Here is a 20,448-nt window from a genome sequence, read left to right on the forward strand (position 1 = left end):
TTCAGCATAACCTATTTAGCTGAGTGCAATTACCAACACAGAGCAGCAGATAGATGCGACGTCGGGACCTGCCGGGTTTCGTAAATCAAGGTGAGGAGCCGCTACAGGTCCATGCTAACCAAATCTAATGGAGCTCATCAGCAAGAAAAAGATCCGAGTCAACCTATTTACAAATGGGAGGAAATAATCAATAGGAATCGACCAGAAATATGCGTTTAATTGATCCAGACGAAAGGGCGGCTTCCCAGGAGCGAGCTGACCTGCGTGGCGACAAGCGATCCGTTTCTGTCGGCGTCCTGAACTCGTGTTAAACTCGGAGGGGACGCGCCACGATGCATCTGAGCTGCCAGCAGTTTCGCCACAGCCGCAATCTCTCATTTGGTTATTCACACTCCCTCAGCGTGGCGGTATGAGCTCAGCAGTTGATCCCGCAAGAAAAAGCTGATTTATGCTCGCATGACCAGAGGGAGTTAATGTATTCTCTCATTAAAATCCACTTTAGTTAGGCTGAAAGTCAATCAAAGGCTGGAAGGAAAGTGAATCAAAGTGAAGGGAAATGGTCGAGCGGGAAGACTTGCGCGTTACATTAGATCCGCCGGTGCTCATAACCCAACAAAAAAAAGAGGGTATGAAAGCACTGAAACGGGTTGAAGATGTTGATGGTGCTGGAGAAACGAGTGGCAGCATGTGTTTCAGGCAGAGAGAAAGGCACCGACAGGATTCAGCCGCAGCAGGGAAACATGTCAGAACCACTGCATTATGTTTTCCACTTAACACACAAACAAATCTCTGCAGAATCAATATTTGAAGCGAGTGGCGGTCAACAGAGGATTTTCAGCTTGACTGACCCTGATCTGGTGACAGTGGCAACTCAAAAATCGGATCTTTAGCCCACCAGTGAACACACAGAGTTGTCGTTTTATGTGTTTGAGGTTTAAGCCTCGGTCTGTCATGGAGCGTGCCGGATGTTTAGATGCTGGTAGGCATTTGGAAATCTCAGAGTTTTTTTCAATGTTAGCTGTGCTAGCCGCTAACATAGCCAGTTGAAAATCTGAATTGTGCAATCATCTTACTTTTTGTTATAAAACACATCTGCTCTGAAAATAAACAAATATCAGAGATGCACTAATCAATCTGTAAAAGGCCAGATGTTTCTTGATCAGTGATAAACAGGTCAAAGGTCAGAGTTTTACAAAGCCCAGGCCATAAAATTTTCATCAGTGCATGATGTCACATGATGCTCTGCTTGCAGGATAAATATGCTGTACACATTTCCCTCAACATTATTATACATTTTTGCTCCCTGTTATTTATTCTGCATAGAAGAGCTTTGAGTTTATTAAAATGTCATTTTTTTCATTTTCATTAATCAGTCTCCTTTGAAAGCAAAAAAAACAACTCATGTTGTTCTGCACTGTTTTTACCCGACTTAAGACTCAAGATGACATTTCATTTTGTTTGTTTAATCAAATGCCATTAGATTTAAATCTGAATCAAGAAAATGAACATCACTGTGAAGACTCCATTGAAGATTTAATTTCGAAGGGAGAAAAACATTAAAAAAACAGGACTAATTATGCTGTAAATGTTGTATTCTGAGTAATAGTCTAGGAGGCTTTTTTATGATTATTCAATATAATCAATTATGTTGTTTTAAACAATTTGAGAGTTTACAAAAAAAGACAACTGAGGAACATCTGAGAATCATTTAGAAGAGAAATCTAGTCTGAGTTATTAGCAAAGATCAATAGCCTTTTTGATGGAGCATCTATCTAGGAAATGTCAGATAGATTCAGGAACATGACAGTCATATTAAATAAATTACAATATTATTGAAAAGCTCATTTGTTTCAGTAACCCAGACCACTTAGTGAAACATTATATAGATTATTTCCACACAGACCGAGGTTTTCAAATCTTTACTTCTGTTAAATATGATGATTTTCTGCTTGCATCTGATGAAAACACATTGGAGATTAGAATATTATCTCAGATCAGTGAAAAACATTTTGAACACAGAAAAGTTTCTTGCTAACTGCTAGAAAAAGGTTGTCTCCATGAAGTCATAAATATGTGTCTGTATTGAAAGAGGCTGATCACAATCTTCATTTTCTGATTTCTACAATAATGCAAATTGTGTTTATGTGTTAAGCACCTTTTAGAGATAAAAAATAAACTAATACTTCACAAATGTAACAAGACCTATATAACAGAAGGCAAAAAAACATTAAAATGTTAAAAAATTATAGGGCTAAAATTTTAATATTCTTAAAATTGAACTAAATGCTTTTCTTATTATGCATATTAGATGTGCTTTTCTAATTATGCATATTAGATGTGCAGACTGCTAGGCTTCTATTTTAATAAGTTGGTAAAGAAAATATATGAAGTGAAAAAATTATATTAAAGCACAAATATTAGATATATACCTTCTACATGTAATATAATTTTTAAATATTTTCTTAAATGCACAATATCAAAGAAAACTGGGCTTAATTCTGACGTCTATAAGATTACAACATCATTTTCTCTTTGCTCTGGGAAAACTTTTCACATTATTTTTTTAATTGATTCATCAGCAGTCTTTTTTTATTTATTTATTTATTTATTTATTTATTTATTTATTTATTTATTTATTTATTTGCTTTATTAGTCTAGTCAAATATGAAAAAGTAAAAGCTTGGTCACAAATTAAAGAAAAATCATAGAGCAGCAGGACATCATAAAATTTATTGGCTACCATTCGAACAGAAAGTTATCACACTTTTTATTAGGGAGAAACTAAATGCTTTATTCCAAAATAAACTACACCAGCTGTAAACCATTGTGTTTATAAGTCAGTGATAAAATATCTGTAAAACTGGCATTAACATCTGAATATTATACTTTATTTTTCCAACTGCCCACAGAGGTTTTATTTTGTTGTTTTTGTTAATAATGATCCTGTTTTTATGAGCCATTACAGTTTTGAGATGGGCATAAATCTTTTGGCTTAAGAAGTTACAAAAGAGCTAAAACTGGAATAGTCAGTGAGGATATTTCATCCGATTGTGATTCAGGAAATCATTTTTTTTATTATTCATGTCAAAACGGATGTCAGCTTCTCATTCTTACACAATACTGACAATAAGATAGAGAAGATAAATTTTTTTCTTTGCTCTGAGGAACCTGTTTTTTTTTTTTTACAATCCTGTGTTAATGATTACTTTTGTTCCTTTATTGCAATCACAATATTTTCATTTTTTTATCTTTTAGCTTACAGACATCATAAATAGGGGTAAAAAAAACTGTCGTTCTAAATCTCTGTTCAGAAAGAGTCTGTATTTTTTGTATAAATCAAAAAAATGAATATAATACTTGTTTATTTGACATCAACATCCAAACAGACTTGCTGTTGAATGTGTAAATTTCCGTCCAATAATGTTATCTAATAAATAAAAAAAACATTTTCATCAAGAATAACTGAAACTCGCATCCTGCCAGTATATCGCAGCATTTAGCATCAGCTAGCGCTGCTCAGTTTGTTCTGACGTGACCCCTAAAAGGACAATTTGACCATCAGATCAGAAAGTTATCATATGTTTTCTCTCTGCTTTGTGCCGTCCTTGAGTCGGGTGGGTGGGGGGCTTTCACACCCCCTTTCGATACAAGAGGTATTGCATTGAATGCAGCATCAGGGGGCAGGACCTGACCCCCGCGTGAACTCAGCTGATGAGGTGAAACAGAAGGCACGGAGAGGCTCCCCCCGGCCCTGAGGGGGGCTGCCGGCAGGAATGCTGCTGATTCCACAGACGAGGTGAACGAGACCGCAATCCTCTCCAATACCGTCCTTGATTAGGAAAAAGGATTCACTCAGTGCACCTTCACCCACCCGGCGCTCAATCTGTGCGCAGGCCGAGCTAAATTGATACATTTTTCCTCATTACAGTGGGAGGCCTCTGCTGTGCGTCCCTCCAGCAAGGCGGCCGTCAGAAAGGAGGAGAGAGACTGAGAGGCACTGAGGTTAAGGGCACAATGTCTCCTCAGCCCTCCTTCCCTCCCCTGATTTGATTAGGACTTCAGTCATCGATACATAAACCATGTTTAGAACCTCCTAATGCATGTGTTTGAACCAAAGAAAACATGCAGTGCATTATATCAAGCTGCACGATGACTGTGTCACCGTCTAATAATGTTTAATGGCAGCAGGAATTTATGCAGAAAGGATTTGGGATTTTTTTTTGTTGTTGTTCTCTTTTTCGATCAAAATTTCAGTCTGATTGAACAACAAATCAGCCTTCGTGTGGCAGAGCGAAGAGTTTAGCAGGGCAAAAATCATCACATTAATATTTTATAACACTTTCCAAGTCATTTTGGAGGCTCCTTTTTTCCAACGTGCGACTCGGTCTATTATATTTGATAAAGCTCATAAAAAAATAGTTTTTCTTCTTCTTTTTCTTCATACAGGAGAAGATGTCAAGTCACGGCTCAGATCTGCTCTGTTCTCAGACATCACACACCGGCCACTCCACAGACACTAAGGGCCTAAATTTACAATGTGACACAGGCTTCCCCCTGGGCAGCTATAAGCGACGTCTATAGCGACCCTGAATTTCCCTTTTCTAGATTTACTACCACTATTCAAATGCTTAACTGCGGATACAATGATCCTCTAATCGCTGGGGATGGTTTTCCGCTGATTCGCCGACAGAAACAAAAAGAAAACACGGAAGTAAGAATACAAATAACGGCGATGGAGGTGTTTGAGCCCGCAGAAGAGCTGGTATATCCGTGGGAAAAAAAAAAAAGTGATATAGTGCAGTCGATGGTGTAGCCTAAAGGAAACGAGATAAAAGAGAAAGCGCTTCCCTTTGAAATACAATCAGTGCATTTTTAAAGATGCTCTGATTTTACTGATCAAATAATTTAAATAAAATCTAAACGAGGATCAGTGAGCTGCAGAGTGCTGCATAACTCAACCTATTACCGCTTTCATTTTATTATTGTGACTTCTGCTTCGTCTCATGCTAATACATTATATTTTGTGACGCTATCATTATTAAACGCGCTTCTTAAATTAACCACAGGCAACAGGTGTCAATAGATTAAATTTGACTGAGAAAATTCAGAGCAAACCTTCACAAGAAGGGGAAGAATAATTACGTTTTTTAAATTTATTATTTGTGATTTTGTTTAATATTCCATACTCTTCTTGTTGTTGTGATTTTTACTAGCGGTAGAAGTGATATCAATAATAATAAATTATTTTTTTATAATTATTAGTTAAAAGACACATTTTTGAATTAAAACTAAATAACATTTCGTTTGCTTTTCCAAGTGTTTCTCTAAAACTTTGTGCAAGCGGATCAAAATATGCAATATTTCTGATAAATATTGAATATGATTTTAATATAAATTTATATATTTTTTCAGATTCATAACACGCAAGAGTACAAAATAATTTTCCTTTCCAATATCTTTTTTTCATTCCCCCCCCCTCTTCAAATTTTTTTTTTCTTAACGAGGCAATAAAATAACATTTCTAATTAACACCTCAGTAACTATTAATAATATAATGGGTATTTGTCTAGAAAGGGAGAAAAACAACAAGGTTTTAAAGATTTCTTTAAATTCATAAACATTTTAAAGCCTCTGTTGCTAGGTACATTTGATTAAAATAACAGCATTAAAACGGTTGCTACCGACAGTCAGCAATCAGCCACAAGAGACGTTTGTTATTTTAAGTCAGAACTCAGAAAACGTAACAAAACAATAACATTAATGGGATCATCTCTTTAAAATAAATGCCTTCCACAATATTGATCAGGTTTTTAAATCATGTCCTTTTTTCTCTGGCTGCAATCTATCCGACAGCAACCGAGATTAAATTAAGCTAAATTATCAGATTTGCATGAAAAGAAACAATTCCATCATGTTTGTCTGAGGCTGATATTTCATAAAAGGAAGTTCATTTCGTTTTGATTAGTACAGCCGGGATTATTTATTCTGAAATTAATTATCTAAATGCATTTTTCTAATGAAACTACAGTTGCTCACAATAAAATTTGTCCCCAGTCAAAGGGCTTCTGATTTCTTTCCCATAATCCTGCTTGCAAGCAAAGGCCGCCACAAATCAATGGTAAAAATTGCCATTGTAGATAAGCAATCTCCTAACAGCATTACAAGCCCTGTCCCACTTGGCAGGCGCAGCCGCAAGATCCCGCTGCAAGGAGCGACGCATCCCCAACATCTTTGAATAACACCAGAGTATGTTAATGACTTTAAAGTGCTACGTTACAGCGACAATTAAACAGAGGGACCCCAGCGGCATCGGACGCCGCCGTGTCACTGTCTGTGTGTAGGCCAGCACATCTCTCCCATCTCCATTTATTTCCCTAAGAAATCAGCGGGGCCACCTGGGCTTGGCATTGAAACTTCATTCATCTCCAGAAATGGATTCCGGTGGAGGGCAAAATCAAATTCTCATTTGCGAGGAAGGAAGAGAAAGAGAGGGAGTGAATGCAGGAGGTACCTGGGAACGCTCACCTCTGGGTGAACCCGCCGCATCTGATAGTTTTGCTATTTGTCTGTGACATTGACAGCTCTGGGGGAGATTAGGAGCCACCCTGCCCCTGCTTCCCCCCCCCACCACACACACACACTTTGCATTCTGCCTGTGCGCCTCCTTACAGATGGACGGCCGTGCGTTTAGCTCCGGCCGTTTTCCCTGGGTTTCATCGGCGAGCTCGGGCAGAGCCGACGGAGGGATGTAATAATATGCGGCGCAACAATAAAACAAAGAAAATGAGAGGGGAGCTGCATCAGAGGGCAAACAAACCAGGAGCCAAAAAAAAATAAAAAAATAGAAATCCCGGTGTGGGCTTTAGAGCGGGGTGGTGGTGGTGGGGGGGGGGGTCAGGCCAGAGATGAGAGTGATGGATGCTCTTCGGTTAAATACGTCCAAATCCCCCCTTCAAGCCGCTCTCTTGCAGGCCGAGTGAGTGAGTGTGTGAGGGAGAGTGTACAAGATTAATAGTGTAAACAGCGAGGGAGAGAGAGAAAGAAAGGCAGCCAGGAGAGAGGGAGAAAGAAAAGACTATCAGCATCTGCAGCAGCACAGTAGCCCTTGGGGAGTTGTGTGAACTTTTGAACCCTGATGGCGAACGTTCGCAGCAATGTACAGATCCCAGCGCCCGCCTCGTAACGCGTGAGCGTCCTTCCAAAGCAGTACGCAGACAGCAACCGGAGCAGGAGAGAGGAAGGAGAGAGAGAGAAAGGAGGAGTGAAAGTCATTAACATATTCCTCGCTTGCTTGCAAACGAGGAGCCGCTACCCAAATGTCACAAAATCCATACGCCAATGAACACGGGGAGAGATGGATCTCCAGGCAGATATTCTGACGATCAAATACAGTAAATGACCGTCAGAGTGGAAAGAAACTTTGTGATTTACGGTGGTTTTTCCTGGGACGCCGGGGCCGATCCTTCACACGTCCCTGAACAGACTGCAGACAGGTCACAGGTTGGCCAAACAAGCGGGTCAAAAGGTCAAAAGTTCAGTAAGTGAGCAGACGGCACAAAGAGGGGAAAAAAAAAAACAGAGCTAAATTATCAGTAAAGAGGCCAGAGACAAATCAGAGACCAGGAGGAAAAACTGGAACCGCTACAGAAGAGCGACAGTTCAACTTTCTCTTTCTGCAAAATCTGACTAAGTCACAAACAAAAAGCCAGTTGGCACATTAAACACCGCAGATTAACCCACTAATGGAGCTCCAGTCTGTCAGATGGCTTCGTCATTTTCCTACATCACCAGCCAAGAGGGTCGGGCACGCACTCTCACAAGCGCTTCACTTTTAAATGGCTTTTCCAAGCTTCAGCCAAAATGACAGAGTTTAGATTTAATATTCTATTTACAAGCACGGTGTAATAATGTTGCTGTGCGTTGGCCCCTCGTATTCAAATGAGAAATGGGCAACAGCGCGACATAAGTTCAAATTGGTTGTCCAACCCGCGTACTGGTGCCAGTAATTGGTTTAGGAAATTGGGCCGGCAGAGACAGCAGCCACGGTCCGGGTTGAACAAACGTCCCTGAAAGTATGACTTAATTAAACAACGCGTCAACTGGGAGAAGAAGAACTGTTAAGTATTGTTTAAGTCAGAACAAATAATGTAAAGATGCACCGTTAACGCTTCACCAAGTTGATACCAATAGCTGGTTTTCTTTGAGATCTATTCTGCCAATTCCGAATTTTACACGAGTATTTAGTTTTCTTTGATAATTGTAGATTTGAATCGAACAGAAAATTTGATTACCCCAAAAACTTTCAAAAGGTGGATCAAAGTGCGTGCTGTTGGTTGATGCATTTATAATAATTCATTAATTCAGTATTTGACGTTCCAGTAACCGATCGAAACCTGTCAAAGGACCACCGGTCGATCGATCTGTGCAGCTTCTCTGTCTGTTTATGGCACACGGTGCTTTTCGATATCCTTGTCACTCTCTACAAGTTAGAGAAAATGTTGTTCCTAATTACGGAGTTTTAAACTAATTGAAAGTTGTAGCTTAAGGGTTTTTTTAACATATAAATAAATACTTAAACACCACTAGTAAAAAAAGTTACTTCTAACATTGCATAGCTAAAATAGCTGAAGTATATTCAAAATAAGAATGACTTGATCATAGTAAAACACAGCAAAATGTATTATACTAAATACATTTTTCATTGTGGTAATAAATCAAAATACATCAAACACGTACAGTGTATATTTTTTGTATATTTGATACAATATTTTAATAACAGAGGTATGAAATGCCATTTCCTCTCTTTTTTATCTGAAAATTAGATTTAAAAAAATTAAAAGCAGCTAAGATTTATTTTTTGTATGTTTTCTGAGTACTAGAAGATTCAGTGAGTTAAATTTAAGACTTTAAACCCACATGAAACACATAACATGACTTTAACTTACTTTATTGATAAAATGAAAAATCTTACCTATTAGTAAATGCAAGCTATATAACTGTGTCAAGTTAAACTGGAGCGGTTCTGACTTGTGACTCAAGTTCACTGAGGTTACATCACGTCAACACAGACGTACAGGAAGTAAAATGCCTACATACAAAAAGTCAGTTTCAGGAGCAGAAACACTTAACAAGTTTGCAGAGAAGTCTGTAGAAAAATTATTTTCCAGAGGGCGTCCTTGCAACATTGGGTTTGCAGTTTTGTCAGAGTAATAACACTCAAATTGCTCAGTCAAAACTGAAAATTATGAAACAAACAACTACCCGCAGTAGTTTCCTTCAAAAAGTAAAAGTGAAACTGGTTGACAGAGGCAGGAACAAGGTCAAATCACCAAACCGACATATAAATCACCTTAATAAATGTAATTCATATATCAAATATCATCTAAATTCATTTTCCCCTTTTTTTAGATACTAATTTGTTATATCTGTTAAATTTCTTGTTTTTATTGGAGTTTTTGTTAACCCCGTTTCTTTATTTTTCTTCGAAGCTGTGAATTATTTTACATACCAAATAAAATTGCCTCGGCTTTTTGCACTGCAAAAACACAAAATCTTACCAAGCATTTTAGTCTAGTTTCTAGTGCAAATATCTTAGTACACTTAGACAAAACTAACTTACAAGTAACCTTTCAGCGAGATACAGGAGCTTGTTTTAAGTAAATTATTCCTGAATATTGATGAGAAGGAACAATTTCCACTAGCAGATTATTTTACTTATAACATGGGAAAAATTTTGTTATACGTGGAATAATCTGCAGTGGAAATATTACTTTTTTATATCAATATTAAGGAATGATTCACTTAAAAAAATCTCCTGTATTTTCTTTAAAGTCACTTGTCAGTTAGTTTGTCTTATTTCCAGTCTAAGATATTTCCACTGGAAACTACTTGGAGAAATTTGGTGTTTTCGCAGCGTAAACGCTTCCCAAAAAACGTCTGTTTTCAAAGGCTAAAAAATTCCACAAAAACAACAAGGACGGCCGACTTTTAGGGCTAAAAATGAGGGTTATTGGGCTAAAAATGAGATTCAGCTTCTTTTAATGTTCAACAGGGAGAGACTAATAGAGGCTCATAATTCATAAGAAAATCATAAAACTCAAACGGTTTAACAATCAAATATGAATCTCAGTCAGTGAATTTTAAGGTAAAAAAATAAAATAAAATAAAAAAATTGTTTTTCAGAATACAATTTGACGGCTTCAATCACACCTGAGTAAATTCCAGAAACCCGGCGATCACGAAGAGGCACGGCGACACGTCGAACGTGCCATCTTTTTCTGCACGCCTCTCGAAACAGAGCTCCTCCCGCGGCGCTCTGTCATCGCCGCTGCTTCCCAGCAAACATCCCCGAGCCCCCAGCAGAGCTCCCCAATCAAAGGAAAACAAACAGGCCATTTCGACTTCGTAAACTTGACCTGCAAACAGCATGAAGGGGCTAAAAGTCCCACATCTCCAGCTGTCTCCTGGGGTCTGTTTGTGTCTGTGTGGAGGGGCATCCACACGTGTTAAAGAGCTCTTTCGCGCCAGAGGGGGGCTTGTGCGTGTACTTGTTTATCTATGCATAATGTGCTGGAATGACATGGTTATGTGATGGAATAAAAATTCCTTAAAACGGGGGCGCGAGACCCCAAATCGGGGCTGCCACGGCGGGGAAGGGGGTTGGCAGAAGGAGCCGGGGTGAGGCTGCAGGCGCGGTCGGGTCACGGGTGCGGTCGGCGGGTGAAACTCAGTTCACATTACCATGCAGACACCCGGGCTAACAAAGGAGGCTCCATCTGTTCCTGTCAGCCATTACAAATCTGGTGTCACCCAGTCCACTGAAGACAACAGGCCACTGCATCTAATCAAACGGCGCAGGCTCCTCCTGTGTGTAAAAGCAGCCATCGACTTCACACTCACTCACTCACTGGTTAGGGGAACGCAGTGCGGCGAAGGCAGGCAGTCGATCACCGCGGCTCATACATCCTCCCGGTCACAAAGTCTCCATTGTGTACAGTAGACTCACATAAAAATCAAATGATTAAACGCGAGAAAGAGCCAAATCAATCACCAAATCAGTCCCCGAATAAATCCCTGTGGTTTTCTTTGTCAGAAAAGGGAAAAAAAAAAAAGAATTTTAATCCCAAATTGTCATCGTGCATAATTGTCGGTCCAGAAATGATCTCATTAAGAACTCGTGTCATTTTTTTACCCCCCCGCCCCCCCACTGACACCCACTCTTCCTCGGAAACAGACCGCCCTGCAGAAACGCCTGAACCATTTCTTTCGGTGAACACAGGATGAACTATGAACTCCGCATGCCCTTTCAGTAAGGACACAGAGCGCTCCCTACGCCAACATGGCTGCTGCCTCCAAGTGCCGACAGACCAGCTGCTGAGACGCAATTTTTTTAAGACAAAATGTTCCAATTATTGATCCATCAGCAAAAAAAAAAAAAAAAAAAAAAAACAGGAAACTTGTTTCAATTTGAGAGAAAATAAAAGAATATGCATATATTTTTTTGCGCCAGACGATTAACCATTCCTCACATTTAGCATATAATAGCATGACACTGAGCTTTAAGTATCTCTCACCACATCAACAGACGGCGCAATTTGTAGTTATCAGTATAGCCTTAAGGGAAACTTTTCAGCCTTGTATGGTTCGATTTTTATTTGCTTCCCAAAGGAAATCTCTCCTTATTTACTCTGAAAATTAAAAAAAAAAAAAAAAGAAAAATGGTCATTATTGTCTAGTCTAATTGTGGTCTATCTTCACACCATCTGTTGTGATTTATTTATTTTCCAGCGAGACAAACAGTAGTTTCTCTTCCGAAGGCAGAGAAGTTCATTAAGCCGTTTCCAAATAAGGGATCAGGCTTGACTCAACCCAGCTGGCGTTAACCAACGGCATCCAAAAATGACTGAAATTATTCTTTTTCCTATTTCTTTTTTCTTTTTTGAATACGGAGGAAAATTCCTGGCGCATCCAGCTTTAGCAAGACAAACAGCAGAGGCGGACACCTGAGGCCGCAGAGTCCATAATGCCCACCTGCGGCGTGTCACGTCAAGGGCTATTAGAGTCAGAAATACTAAAAGTCTGAATGAGAGGGCGGCAGGATGGAGAAAGGAAGATAGAGGGAAAGATTGATAAAAGGGAGAGGAGGGATGGAACACACATGGCCCCTCAGGTACAGTGTTGTATTTCAAACCCGGTTGGGAAAGAATAGAAGGGCTGTGGGTCAATAAATCACTGCATTAGCCTGCAGCTACAAAGCCTCCACCATGTGTGGGCTGCCTCCCACTAGCCACACACACAAGACGCACAAAAGGACAAAACCAGGAGCTGAGGGTTTTGCCACAGGAGGGAGCTCTAGGTCACCATTCAGGTCTGTGTGACCCACCAGCAGCATTTCTCCAGGTACACGAAGAGGCCAGGGGGGGAGAGAGGAAGAGGAAGCAGGGAGGAGGAGTCGCCGATGTCACCGGGCAGAGGGGTAGGAGAGGAGTTTCACACGGGGTGGTCTGCTTTCCCCCCCCCACACCATTCTCTGTTAATTTTTCACATTTAGAGGATGTGCTGCAATATGCGACGAAATGATCCACCTGCTCTTCCTGTGGTGAGGAGCAGCTTTGACAACAAGGATAATGAACTAAAGCCGTAGCTTTCTCAGAGGAGAAGCGCATCGCCTCCTGGCACACCAGCCCGTCCTTCTTCCCATCCAATTTATAACTTTTCCAGTGAAAACACATTTACACTAATTATATAGGTTGCACCTCTATGAATTAGAAAATCATGCTATAAAATTCAGTGGAAAATAATTGTGAACGCAGTATTGTAATAAAGTTTTTTTTTTTTTTGCTTTTGTGTGTTTGTCTAACTTAAATGTGTCAAATGCTCATTAGGAGACGCTTCTAAATACAAACTGCATTTTTAAAGGCATTTCTTTTTTGAGGGAAAAAAAAAGTAACCAAATGGACATGGCTAAACGTCCAAATGTGAAGAAAACAATTGTGCCCTAAATCCAACAACTGGTTGTGCTGCTCTTAGCAGCAACAACTAAGGTCAACTATATCAAAAACTAGCAGCGCTGAGGAGAAAAGCCGCTGAATTATTTACATTCAGCAACGCTGTCTAAGCTGATTTCACAGCATCTCAAGCAGATTTAAGACCGGACATTGACTAGGCCGCCTTGGATCATCCATCCATCCATCCATCCATTTTCTTTCACCCTTGTCCCTCAGTGGGGTCGGGAGGGTTGCTGGTGCCCATCTCCAGCTACCGTTCCGGGCGAGAGGCGGGGTTCACCCTGGACAGGTCGCCAGTCTGTCGCAGGGCAACACAGATACACACAGGACACACAACCATGCACACACACACTCACACCTAGGGGCAATTTAGACAGACCAATTAACCTGACAGTCATGTTTTTGGATTGTGGGAGGAAACCAGAGTACCCGGAGAAAACCCACGCATGCACAGGGAGAACATGCAAACTCCATGCAGAAAGACCCCAGGCCGGGAATTGAACCCAGAACCTTCTTGCTGCAAGGCAACAGCTCTACCAACTGCGCCACTGTGCAGCCCCCGCCTTGGATCACTGCTGCATAAATCCAGTGCAACTAAGCGTATGGTCATGAACAGACGGACAGACATCCTGCTTCAGGATCTTTTAGTTACATTGATCCATCAATTGCAGAAAATCACCCCAGACCATCACACTACCACCACCATGTTTGACTCTTAGTATATCAGTTTTACTCCGGATGAAACGGCTATCAACACCTAAAGTTTCCCTTCTGTTTCGTCAGTCCTCAGAATATTTTCCCAAAAGTTCTGGGGATCGTCGAGACGCTTTGAAGGAGACCTCAGCTGGACTTTTGTGTTCTATGTGGTCAGCAGTGGTTTTGGTCTTAGAACTTTCCCTTGAGGTCATTTTTTTTGACCAGCATCTTTCTTATTATTGAAACATAAACATTGACCTTAACTGGCCCCAACTGATGCCTGCATTGCTACAGCTGTGGTTCTGGGTTATTTTGTGGCCTCCTGACTCACTCTTGGAGTAGTTTTGGTTCTCCTGGGAAGGCTCATGTTTTCTCTGTTTATTCATAACGGCTCTCTCTCACTGTGGTTCTCTGGAGATCCAAAGCCTTGGAAATAACTCTACAACCGTCTCCAGAGAGCTAGACGTATGCAGGTGACGTTGTTTATGACCAGTTCTTGACTTTCTTCTACTTCTTGTCAGACGGGTTTGACTGAAATGATTTCTTGGTTCTACGGGTCTGGCACTCGTCACACCTGAGCATCTGTAGTGTAAGTAAACCCATGTAACGGATAATTCATTATTTAATACAGGGGTAAACTATATTTTTACAAGGGCATTGCTGGTTTGTATAGCTTTTTTATTTTCATTGATAAATTAAATCACCATCTAATAGTCAATTTTATTTGACAATGTTAACCATGTAAGTTAGAAAAATAATGTTTAGCAACACTATATCATATAGATTCAATACAGACACACAGAGTTGCTCATATAGTGGACTAAAACTCAGAATTTAGTTTCTAAGGATTTTATATTACATAGAACTAATGAAAATGCCCAGTGTAGTCCATTACTGCATAATATTTTACATTTTTGAATTAAATTGCTGAATTAAGTCAACTTCATGTCGACCAACTTATTCAGATGCATGACCGTTTTAGGGCTAGAACTGCTTTCTGCTGCTCAAATTTATTATTTTTAACTAACATATGAAAATAAAGGCCTTTGAGTTTTGGCCTCTCGCACACCAAGACACTCAAAACGAGTCAGAACCAGAACTATCGTGGACTCACACTCTGGGGCTCCGTCGTCCTGGTAGTCCGACACCGAGGCGTCGTCTGAAGGCACAGAACGTCCCAGACTGGAGCTGCGGTTGTCATCAGAGCCCTCATCGTCCCTGTAGTCAACTGAGCATGTGTGTGAAAAATAAGGCAAAGGACCATGTAGAGTAGAAACATTTTAATGATAGGGATTAACATTTTACTCACATCTTGCTGGGAATTCCTGAGGAAGCCTGAAAACATAAAAGGAAAAAAAAAATGCAAATCAAAGGCTGGTTTTGTAAATTGTTTATGCTTTTTTTTTTTTTTTGTAAAGCACGGCAGAAGCACAACTTCAGAAATTCAGTAAATATTGTTTCCTGTGCTGTGCGCCGCAAAGCCACAGGCTTTCTGTAACACAGCTGAAGCCTTTTCCCCTGCAGTGCAGACAACGCAAGCATCCGGCATCAGCGAGCAGAGTTCATGCAAGAGTTTCACTTTTTGTGAAACTCATGCGTTGTTCCTGGAGAATGTACATTAAAGCAAAAGCAAGATTCAAATATCAGATTAAAAACAGGGATCGTCGCATGAGATCTTTAGCAAAAGTAAATAAGAACGGGGGGTTGATGTTGGAGTCATTAGATTAAACGAGTTCTTTCTAATTCAGACTGTATTCAAAGCAATTGCTGCCCAAGTCACAATTTTCTTTCTGCATTAAGAGCAAATGTTCAGTAATGGAGCAGTGAAGTTACATCGTCACACTTCAGCAGCTCGGCATCAGCGCCTCCAGTATTGGATAATTTCAGGATGTATAAGCCTACCTTGTATGGACGACCAGGAAGTTATTCAGCAGGACCTTCCGCGTCTCTGCTGCGCTTTCACTCAGCCTCTCATCCTCAAGGATCTCCGTCACAAACAACTCGCAGTCTGCAGAGCACAGAAACATTAGAAGAAGTGTGTAAGTTAGATGTAAAGGAGGGTCAAAGGCTCGGCAAAACTTGCTGCAAAGCACGTTATGGGTATTTGCTGATTTTACATAGAGATAAGATTCTGGTTAGTTGATTCGGGTCAGATGTTATTAGTCGGAGCCTTTATCTGGAGTTTAAATCAATATTACACATTTTGAATGTCTCACAGAGGTCAAAACATCAGTAGAAGAAGAATTCCCCAAAAAAACAACATTTGAAAATTGGTGTTACAGACACGGATCAAGCAGAAAATGATGGACAGGGAGATTGTCTGACTAAAACTAACTGGATGTCAGACAAATTCTGGGGTTTATGTCTGCTTATTTCCAAGCCCAAAAACCGCAACCCGCGACTCATTAAATCTGCAAGCGACTTTAGAAAAAAAACAAGCCCAAAGCTGCTTATTATAACTATACTTGGCAAACGTCGCTGCACTTAGGCTAATTTCCCCCACCCACATTTCAAAATAGGAAGTCTTCACTCCAAGTCTCCACTTATTTAAGGTGCCAATATCAGCTGTACTTAGCTACTTTTTATGTTGCTTAAACAGGGGAGAAAACCAGAACCAGTTTCTTTCTCTGTTGTATTAAAACCAGCTTCGAACTGGAAGGTTGTACCACAAATACACACAAGACTCTTCTTTATGATGATGAAGTCAAACAAGTCGGTCCAGATTATTTATCTGATTCAATTTTTTTCCACCCCACGTTACACAAATAAACTAACGCATGCAAATGTCCTCCAAGAGCGCTGCGCCTGCTAGCTTGGCACCACATGCAAATGTGGTGAATGCCGACTTGATGGGGACCGTTTACTGTATGCGACGGCTGAAATAGAGAGGTGAACTTGATGGTAAAACTTTTGATACAAAGTCTGCTTCTGGTGAGGAAAAGGCTTCCGTCAAAGGACGTCGCTGCCAAATTCATGTAACTCTCTTTGAACAAAACCTAAAACAAAATTCAAGTTGTTTTTGTTGAAATAGTTCTACCTCATCACATTGTACTCTTCGACGATTAGACTCAAATACAAACAAGGTTGAATATATTTTAACAGGAAATGAAGACATTACCATCCAAGAGTCTCCGGATCTCGTTTGGGATTGTACCCATCCCTGGTTTTGCCCAATGCGATGCAAAACTAGTTGAATCAGCACTCCTCTTCTGTCTTTCAAATCCTTGACGACTTTACCTCAAAAAGCTGCCTGGCTTCATCTAACCTCTGACATGCTGCTGCAGCTCCCCCGAGGAACGACAGCCTGGTTGGTACTGGCAGAAAGACTCAAACCATCAACTGGCACATCAGCTAACCACCTGAGTCCTCCTGCACTGAAACTAGACTTCCGTGCATGCATCTAGATTTGCACATGGGGAGGAGCAGGTGCACAGACTTCCTCTGCATTTTGGTTCCCCAGTAGAGACGTATGAAGGTCTGATTCATAGAGAGAAAAGCTTTCTACGTTACAGCGCCGTGAAAATCTTGCCTGTTGTTTGTGATTGCTAAAGAGTGAACACAAATATGCACGACAATATGTACATGTCTGTGTACCTAAGGGGAACTCAACATGTTAAATTGTCTTTTAAAGACTAAATACTCAAACCAGATTTCCTGGTGGAGGTTCTGAGTTCCTGCAGTGATAAAAGCATTTTCATATTTTCTACCATTGAACCTCTTTGAGAAGTGATTTTCTGGAAACAAATTACAACAGAAAAAAAGTACCTAATTAGTGACTACAGTTCTTTAGCAGGACAACTACCTGAAACATGCAGCCAGAGATATGATCAATGGGTTAGATTAACGGACTTTCATGTGCTAGAATTAGAGCTGTGCAATCTATCAAATCGCACTAGCCTAAGATATTTTTTGCCAAAAGTGATTTTGACAACAACAAAAAAACACTCATTTTTTTATTGCATAAAGATTATTTAGGTAAAAAATAAAATCACTTTTGGCAAAAAAAATATTCAGGCCTTTATTTTAGGAAGGTGACTGCTACAAGTAAATCTTTAATGGATGACAATAATCACCCTGGAGTATCAGTATGAGCTGATTACAAAACGTGGCCAATAAAAAAAACAAAACAACATAATTTTAAACTAGTAGTTAAATGAATTCAAGTCTCACTGAAAAGCCTCATAAAGATTCACTACACAGAGAAGAATATATTTCAAGCATTCATTTTTGATCATTTTGATCAGGGATGTCCAAAGTGCCATTCAGGGGCCATTTGAATTGATTTTGTACAGCCACCAAACGTAATTCAAAAATGCTACAGATTTGGCCTGCCATTTTAGACGTTTCATACTGTTTTTGTGCAGTTGTTTCTTTTACAGAAAATGTTAAGTGCGACAAAAAGCACATATCTTTTAGGGAGCCATCTCTCTACACTTATTTTAATTTTACTGTAAGTGTAGCCACAAACATGCAACAGTTTATCTCAAAAGCTGACCGATTACTCATTCATTCAGCAGACTAAATATGTCAAGCGTTTTGAATAAATGGTGACCCAAAACGAGCCTAGACAAACCGTACACAGCCACAGTCATACCTTTTAGTGGGGCTGACATTATATCTGTATTTAAAATATATATATTTAATGCACATATGCATGTCTTGTGTTGTTTTAGTTTTACTACCTCCAAGTCATAGCCATTAAAATGAACAAAAGGCAAACACCTTGAAATATTACCCTGTGTGTAATTAATCAATAAAACAAAACGCATTTACTGACATAAATCAACTGTTTGATTGTATTTTAAGTTCTTGAGATGTATTGAAGATATATTGAACTTACAATACAATTAAAATACAATCAATTTGAAGTCAAGGTCTCAGCGGGATTGTTTCATATCATCTTACTTAACTTTTCCTAGTAACTTCCTACACTTTTGTTGACAACGTTAAGTAGTTTTTCAGTTTGTTAATATGTAGTGAATCGTTTTAATTACGTTGAACTTTAACCCCATTGACAATTATCAGCTCCAGTGTAAACGAGTAGTTTTTGTTATTTTGGTTAGTCACATCATTAGGAAACACTTTTTACAGTCTCGTCACCAGTTAGAAAATAAACAGTAATTTGGCATCATTATACTTACTTTACTCCAGCTTAATTCGTCACACCTGACCTTGCAGAAGCAGATAGTACCTCCGATGATTTGCACTTTTATGCTAATATTAACTTGGTGGTGGGCGGTTAGCTAGTTAGCTTGGTTTAATTAGCTTGTTGACTAATGAAGGCAGACGACGTTCTTTCAAGGCTTATATTCAGAATAAGTTTAATTGTTTTCATCGCGAGTTAGACTGAAAATATATACTTTGAAAATAGCTTTTTTACATTTTTATTTCTCACGGAATAGCCTTAAGGCCGGGTGAGATCGGAAGAGAAAGCGGCATTCAAGTACCCCATGATTTTGAACGTTTTCATATGGTAAAATCGTAAATTAGATTTTATAAACTTTGTACTTGGACAGTAAGAGCCTTAAATAGAAAGAATGAGTTTTTGTTTGTTTGTTTGTTTTTTGTTTTGCATCTTCCGCTACATTTCTTGAGGCTGCACCCAAAAGGCTCCATTTCTTACACCCGCTGGATGAGTTACTTCCAGCGGTTTTTAATTCTTCGCAGCGGCGTAACCGCGTCTGCAGTGGTTGAGCTGCGCTCTGCGCATGTTACAGTCTAAATAACTTCTGCATCGTCATTCATTTCCTCAAGATAAACTGCCGGCTCCTCAAATGGATTAACACAACGTTGCATTCTCTTTAAAGAACGAGATCACGGATACAAGCGGCCGAAATGGGTTTCCTCCGCAGGGTGGCTGGCCTCTCCCTTAGACATAGGGTGAGAAGCTCGGTCATCCGGGAGGGACTCAGAGTAGAGCCGCTGCTCCTCCACGTCGAGAGGAGCCATCAACGACATCTTAGGACAGGAAAACAACATCTTAGAGGAAGAAAACGAAGCCCTGAAGGTGAATCGCATCGTCCTGCAGCAGAGAAGCCTCGCCTTCCAGCAGCAAAACACCACCTTGGAACAGCAAAACATCGCCTTGGAGCGTATAAGGACCGAACTGCAGCTTGAAATGGAGCAGCTGAACAATAGGCTGAGGGACAGAGAGGAGCAGCAGAGCCAGCAGCCATCTGAAGAAGAAACCCACGAAGACATCCAGTCAGTTACAGACCAGCCACAGGAGCAGCCATCTGTATTCAAACGTGTGGTCAGGGGCTTCACCAATACACTGGTGAAAATGTATAAAACAGACACACTAAGGTATTGGGTTCAACAATGGTACTTCTAAATAAAGAAGTTTCATGAGGGCTCCAAGCTTCATGCTTGATTGTCGGTGGCAGAAAAGCTTGAGGACAGCAGGACTGCGGTGTCAGCGGAGCTTGACACTTGGGGGCTGATGGTGGAAGAGTTAATCACTTAAAAGATGTTTGCAGGAGAGCTTGAGCCCCACAGGACTGCGGTGCTATGGAAACTTGACGCCATCGAACTCAGGTCTCCTTCGTCACCAGAAAATCAGACTCGCTGATCTCTCAGCCATCCTCCAGGGCTTTGTTGCGGGTCCCATCAGTCTCTGAAGCCTCTTCGTGGGTCCCATTGGCCTCCCGGTTCCTGCTCCACCGGCGGCAGCCCTAACCAAGTTTGTTTCCAAGAAACTTTGGGAGAGATGTCGGTTTCAGCTTGATGGTTGGTAAAGGATAAT

General features: G+C 40.3%; 1 protein-coding gene across 4 annotated transcripts in view; it reads right to left on the reverse strand.

Moving 5' to 3' along the window:
• Positions 1–17,518, reverse strand: part of skap1 (src kinase associated phosphoprotein 1) — a 41,444-nt gene extending 23,926 nt beyond the window's left edge. For 2 of the 4 annotated variants that reach the window (XR_014085135.1, XM_017310845.2), the window contains exons 1-4: positions 16,822–17,518; positions 15,606–15,711; positions 15,013–15,038; positions 14,818–14,931 (exon numbers count right to left, since the gene is read on the reverse strand). Coding sequence is in view for 3 of the 4 variants with exons in the window: in XM_017310845.2 (XP_017166334.1) it covers positions 14,818–14,931; positions 15,013–15,038; positions 15,606–15,711; positions 16,822–16,861 (286 nt within the window). In the remaining variant the exon portion in view is untranslated. The remainder of the gene's footprint in view (positions 1–14,817; positions 14,932–15,012; positions 15,039–15,605; positions 15,712–16,821) is intronic. The other 2 variants (XM_008437435.3, XM_008437436.3) reach the window with 2 other exon arrangements.
• Positions 17,519–20,448: the final 2,930 nt, after the last annotated feature.

This window comes from Poecilia reticulata, chromosome 19 (genome assembly GCF_904066995.2).
Source record: "Poecilia reticulata chromosome 19, P_reticulata-male-v2, whole genome shotgun sequence".
Classification (NCBI taxonomy): Eukaryota; Metazoa; Chordata; class Actinopteri; order Cyprinodontiformes; family Poeciliidae; genus Poecilia; species Poecilia reticulata.